The 6,936-nt window shown below is 40.1% G+C and overlaps 1 protein-coding gene across 1 annotated transcript in view; it reads right to left on the bottom strand.

Annotated features, from left to right (window-relative positions):
* The window catches only part of FNBP1 (formin binding protein 1), a 63,323-nt gene extending 56,615 nt beyond the window's left edge, over positions 1–6,708 (bottom strand). The window contains exons 1-3 of the mRNA XM_010024414.1: positions 6,598–6,708; positions 3,932–4,047; positions 313–369 (exon numbers count right to left, since the gene is read on the bottom strand). Coding sequence (XP_010022716.1) covers positions 313–369; positions 3,932–4,047; positions 6,598–6,708 — 284 coding nt within the window. The remainder of the gene's footprint in view (positions 1–312; positions 370–3,931; positions 4,048–6,597) is intronic.
* Positions 6,709–6,936: the final 228 nt, after the last annotated feature.

Raw genomic sequence — 6,936 nt, 5'->3', positions numbered from 1 at the left:
ACTTCAAAGAGCCAGGATCATACAGGCTGACAAAGTTAAGGTAAATGGGGAAAAATAAAGCAAAAAGAAACTAAACCAGACATCTAGAACCCATAGCATATAGATGGAATTAAGCAGTTACAGACCAAACCCAGACTTTGAAAATCCACTCCTTAGTATCCACCATAACAGTCTGCATCTATGATTTCTATACTCTTGACTTTAAAATCTTTGGTTTACAAGCCAAATCCTAGTTGGTAACCCAAACTTTTCCTATTCCTCCATCAATACATGCTCACCCAACAGTAGATCTTTTTTTTTTAGTGAACATACCTGTATTCCTCCTCCTCTTTGGAGTTCTTTTTGGGTTGGTATTTCTTCGAAAGATTCCTATAATTAAAAATACATACATAAAAAATTAAATTTAAAGTCTCCTTTAAAGTACCTGGATAACCTTTGCATTCACACACATGCTGTGGGGCTGTGGTTTGTTTTTATTTGCAGTGACAAGACACCTCTTCAGAGCTATGACTGTAATTAGGCTTTGATTGTGTTACCGTAGCACTTAAAGAATGGGCCACACAGTGCTTCAGACTCTCTAACTGCAAAAAGCAGCAGATGCTGAACCTGAGAAGTTCCTAAATTAAGGTCATGAAGATGATACACCTGAGTTCTGGTTCTGCTGATGCATAAGTCTCCTTCTGATTTAAAGGAGAGACCATTTTCCAGAGAAAACACTGGTCCTCAGCTACACAGACATGCTTTACAAACTCCACCCAGCAGAAGGTGCTACTCCATATCTAAAGGTCAGCCAGCCCATTAGTGTGATTTGCAGCAGCAGATAACATGGCCAGGCAAATCTGTTTTAAGCAGGATGCTTCTAAGGAAGCTTCCTTCATAAACCTGTGGGAAGCTGACGAAAGAGGAATCATTTTATGATTATCAGCTGATACTGGGAGAAATGTGCAATTTGATTATCTCAATTAGCACAGATGATTGCATCTCATTACACTTACAGATTGTTGCAGCTATTAATAACAACATACAAGTGGTATTGATGGAATCATCCAGAGGACTACTGAGTTTCAATGCCCTGTCAGTGCCAGACTCTTTGGAGGACTCTCAGAACACATCCAGTTAAAAAGAAACTGCTTTATCAGAGGTGTAACCCACTCCCTGGTTTTACTGCTAACTGGGAGAAAAAGCAAGGCCTCCTGTCTCCCTTTTCTTATTCCTTTTGTGCTCCTTATGGAATTAAGGAGCATCTGCCTAAACAGCAGTAGCCAGAACACTGGCAGATCTGCACAGACAAACATACTTTTCTCAAAATTTAAGTATCCCTACTGGAAGGGATCCAAATGAGCATCTCCTTTCCAGTCCCTGCCTTCTCTGAAAAGAGCATCCTCTAAAACAACAGGCTTGTCTCTAGTTTTACGCACAGCAGCTTCAACTAAACAATACCAGCATGGGAAGAACTCTGCAAACTGTTCTGCATGATTACATTAAGTCTTACAGCACTCTTCATGTGCTATGGGAATGCCTCCCTCTGCACTCCTGCTTCCAGAGGAAAGGAAAAACCACAAAGAAACCCAAGCACAGAAAACTAGACTAATACTGCATTTTCACACACACTCAAAAGGCTCATCTTCCTGCACTGTCATGCTGCCCAATTAATTCTGACAGACACAGCTACTATCATCTTGTCACTCTTTAAAGGTGTAGAGATGGAGGGCAAAACAAATCCAGGCAGTATGATTTCACAGAAAAAAAATATCCTGAAAGCAACAAGGATTAGTATCTGGGTGAAACATTTTATTACGTTTTAAGTACTTTATAAAACATAAAATAGACATTCTATATATTTGAGTTCTTTATTTCCCCCCTTATCCCCTTGTATATAAACAATTACTTTATTTCTTTGACATCTTCCTCTTTGTCTTGCATTTCTCATCCATCATAGGTTCCTGATTCTCAAATTATCCTGATACCTTACACATTTTTTATTCCCAACACATCTTCCTCAAGGCCATCTATCCACCACAGCCAGGGCTGATTGTAAATGGTACAGGCAAGACATGATAGTGCAGGCACAATGTGTAAGGGACACCTGGGAGTTTCTTCCACTGATGTAACCAGATAAATATGATGCATCCTGCAATAATGTAGATCTAACTTAACACTTTCAAAAGAAAATATTACATCTCTATCTGTAGAATTATGAGGAGGAAGGAATAAAATATTTTTAGATAGAAGCCAATTAAACTTCAGCAGATGACCAGGCTGAGATGCAGACAGGAAGAACAGCTAGCTAGGGAACCCAGACACCAAACAAGTTTCACAGAAGAAAAAGTTCAGCACCTTTACTTACACTGTAAATAAGACTAAGTCCACAGGAGTATCTTGTGTTATCCTTTTTAAGAGTGTGTCTGCGTGTTATGATGCGTTGTGATATGCTGCAGACCTTTGATGCCAAAACAAAGGTTTGCACCAGCCTTGGGGACACTTACCAAAAGCAGATGCATGATTTTATTTGTTGCTTTTAATGTTCAGCACTGTTTTACCTCAACATTTGACAGGTCTACATTTTTGTTCTTTTATACCTCTAACTTCCTAGTTGACTCCAAACAGCATTAGGTTTAAGAGCTCTCCAGGAACGAAGTATTTGTCCTCAAATCATACCTTGGGTGGTGACAAATGCAGCTATGTGTGGGGAATTAAAAATACAGAGAGAAGAAAGAAATCAACTGAATTTGGTTTGGAAGTCTAGGGCTGAATAAGAAATAAAATGTGGGAGTTCAGAGTTTCTAGACAGGCGCAGGCACAACTATCAGGGAAAAACATTGTTTGTGTGTTTATTTTCATATCTATGCTCCTTACACCTGAGATTTGTCATCCTAAGAAATTCAGTGAGTCTAGTGTGTGATTCCTCGTGAATAGGCCTGCTCACACAGATACTCAGGTGGGGCTTCCCAGTCCAGTCATATTCTCTTTCTTCCAGCTCATTTTGCCTCTGTAATTCAATCTCTTCTCATCTCCATAGGATGTGAGCAATTTGTTCCTGCACAAGTCATTTTCTATTTCCTGCTTGTCTATAGCACAAACCCTGGGGAATCCTTGTGGCATTCCCCTGAGAAAGCACATAACCATGAAGGCAGGGGTTATCAACTATGAGCTCCTTGTAAATAACAGACCATTGTGCATCTCAGACCCATTCTAACACAAGCATCAAAAACTCAGGGTGATTTGTTTTTCTAATAGACACTGTAGTTTAGATATATACAAATGAGCTAGAACCTCAGCTCTCAATCTCTCTAACTACAGACTAGATGGAAGGAGCTCTAATATATATTATCATCATTAAACAGACATTAGAATAAAAAAAAAAGGTATGGATTTCCTGGAGGAGTTAGGAAGGATAAGTCCTGCACTTCCCTCCCCAGTTAGCTCCACTACATCCAGTTTATCTCCCTGGACACTAGTGGCTGCCAACAATACTACAACACAGCCTCCCTGGCAGCAGCAGGGCTGCCTGTGTGTTGTACTTCCTTTTAACCCCTCGTATCACCTCATTTTATCTACCCTACTGGGAAAAGCAGGTTAAGATCTACTCCTTGTGGGAGGGTTCTTAGTACCCCTTCCTCATTTACACTGGATCCGACCTCAGGGAATGTGTTTTCTGGATCTGGATCACATACAATCTCCTCATGAGTAAACCCTAGTATGCTAGTCAGTCACCTAAATAACCTTCCTTTTTGCAAAGCATATGATTTTTAGCAGAGATAACAAAACGGTATCTTAAATTAACTTTAGCTTTCTATTCTCTATATTAAAGCTATTCTCTAAAAGCCATTATTATAAACCAAACTACCACCACTGAAACAGTGAACTTACAGGTGATTACAGGCTCTGAAGAGATGTGACTCCAAGTCCAGAACTTTACATCTCAACTTACCTAAGCTGCTTTGCATAGCTGAGCTCAATCTCTGTTCTTTCTTTCACAAACTTGATGAACTTTTCCAGAACATCAATACCCCATTGCGTGTGTTTTTCTAAGTTGTCAAACTGGTCCTGCAATGAATCAAACAAAATAGTTTAGTCTCCTTGCACACAGAGATAACAAAAAATAATTTCTGAAGAACAGATCACCAAAGAAAGTGTTATTAATATTTTCCATTACCACAGACAGACATTTCTGTAGCAACACAGGTTTTTAATCAACAGAAACCTGTCTCTTAACATGAAACCAATTCAGTAACATTCTTCATTCCTCATTTCTGAATGAGTTTCATTTCAGGACTCCTGGCAATTCTACTGAACACAATCTTCTAACGTAAAGACAAACTTCAACAAACGATAAGAAATAGATACTCCGGCCAGTACTTTACTTTGAAGACTTAACAGAAGTCCCATGAATTTGGGTTCTACTTCTATCTATTCTGATTTTTTTGCCTGATTTAGACTCCAGCTTTGTGCATGTTATGTATTTAAAATATCATTCAGAACAGCTAACAATCTTTTTACAGACTTTTTATTGACTGTTTTGCTCTCAAACACAAGACATGCTAAGAAATGATGCCACAAAAATGACATTAGCTATGTTTACAGCGAGTTTTCTTGTCTCCCTCCTTTATTATACAGATGCTGCTTTGTTCTTCAAATATTGTTGCCCTCAGAAACAGTCACACATGTTTTCAATAAAACCTTTTTCAATCAAGAACATTCCACAAGTCAGTTTGGGATTTGCAAATGCCAAGAGAAATTAAGCAACTCTAAATCCAAATTAATTACCCAAGCCAGCTTATTCCTATCTGCAGATTTAACCTAAAATTACTTTCTTCTTTAAGATTTGGTTACTTCAACAGCACTCAAATTCCATAATCATCCTACCCACGTGGTATTTCAGAAGTTAATGTTTCTGTAACACTTTAAAATAGTTTTTTAAACTGTAAGAGACTGAATACTCATCCTGACAGAAACACAGCATAAACAAGGTCTTTAATACCAGCCTGACTTATCTGGTAGCCTTTTCCATTAATAGTTCATAGGGAAAATACAGAATAAGCCTGTACATCTGCAGTACAAAGGGTAGGTTTACAACATTCTCCAATAGATTTGGGTCAGATGCTTTGCTGCCATAAGCTCCTGCCAGAAGTGACACTTCTTTCTGTCTGCCCAAGGTTTGGTCTTGTGACTTGCAGGCTGCAGAGCTATCATCGGATGCTATCTAAGCCATGCAAACCCATTTCCTTAGATGCAGAGAGCAAAAATGTAACAGAAAACTACTACAAAGCCTAGTTTATGAATATATTGCTTCTAAGCAAATACCACTTTGTTTTGTAGAATATCTGGCTCCAACAGATCAGCATCAGGAGAGATTCTCCCAGCACTGAACAGTTGTGTGCACAGAAGGTGCTACTTGCTAACAAAACTGCATTAAGTGTGTTTTGAAGGGGAGAAAGAGACTGTGTTAGAGGAGGAAATCTGCAAAATCCTGGCAAGAAGCAAGTTAAAACAGCAGGTAATATGCATGAAATAGGACACAGGGTTTGTGTATCTGTGTATTTGCTCTGGTTTAGCATAAGGTACTCCTTAAACCAATTCAGTCAAACAAGAGCAGGCTTCTATTTAAATTATGTCAGGTTTAGTCAATTAAAGAGGCACTGGAAGCAGAACAGCAGAAGGGCAATAGTATAAAGTTACCAAAAATAGTAAAGAACTTCTCCAGGAACTAAGAAAAAGTGGTAAAGGGTAACTGGAGGGAAAAAAAGAAAATATTCAAACTACACAAAAGCCTGACTTGCAGCAGTATAAGTCAACTTTAAACCCATGTAACCTCATTAGCTCCAAAAGAGGATGCATATATTCTGCAGAAAGGGAAGATGAGAACTAAGCCAGTACATATTTACATAGAGGTAAATCCTTCTTTCGGCCAATTTCACAGCTGGGGAGAATACAAAGATGACATAGGGAACATCATGGAACTGTCCTCCTCCCAGAGGGCTCGGATCAGGAGGGAACACGGTGTGCTGTCTGTGCCAGCACAGAGAGGCACCTTCCGCTCTCCTTCAAACACAACACTTCTACCTCTCTCAGATTATGCTGGCATCAAGAAAGCAGTGCAAACATGGCCTTGTGAAGGTTTCTGATACGGAGGTATTGCAGCCATCCCACACCCTGCTCTTCCACCATTTACATTATTTAACATAAGCACAGGCATATAAAATCAATCCCCCAGGAGGCAGGCCATTACTCACAAGTTTACATGCGTTCACACACACTCCCACCTTTGAGAAGGGAAATCTCAGGCAGGGAAATCCACTCCCTAATCCCTGTAAGCAAATTTAACCACCTTCATCAGATAAACCATACTTGTAGCAAGAAACTAACTTGGCATCCTGCTGTAACCCTATCCAAAGAGGAAAGGTCATGGTTTCCCATAGGAAAGAATGCCTTCCAAGAAGATCCTACCCTTTGAGATAACTCAGACTGCTGACTGCACAGAAAGATGGAGCAGGTTCACCCTTGGAAAGGTAATCTTGGCAGTGGCTTGTCCAAACCTCCCCCACCACCTTGCCTCAGTTCTCAGAGCATCATTTAGATGAGAGTATGAATAAAAACCTGAAAATGGCTCCAGGTAGCTGCCTCCGTTTGGTCTGTTATCCCACAGATGGATCTGCTGGAGTGTCTCAGTGGCCTCACTAGGTCAAGTTTGGCAAAAGAAAACTCCATAATGGGCAGTGCAAAGGTGAATGCACCACGGTGCAGCTGTCAGGCAGACCAAAAGTGTGACGATGCTGACTTTCTATTTATGAAGGGAGCAGAGACACTTGTCCTGCCTCAAGCTGTGACCGGAAGAACCTCAACCAGCTAAACAACAAGCACCGGCCTCCTCTATCAACCAGCAAGGCAAGGTGAAATTAGCTTTCTGCAGACTTTGCTAAAGAGAAGAGAGGTCCT

Source organism: Nestor notabilis, unplaced genomic scaffold (assembly GCF_000696875.1).
Source record: "Nestor notabilis isolate BGI_N333 unplaced genomic scaffold, ASM69687v1 scaffold8441, whole genome shotgun sequence".
NCBI classification, from domain to species: Eukaryota; Metazoa; Chordata; class Aves; order Psittaciformes; family Psittacidae; genus Nestor; species Nestor notabilis.
This window is presented reverse-complemented; position numbering and strand designations above follow the sequence as displayed.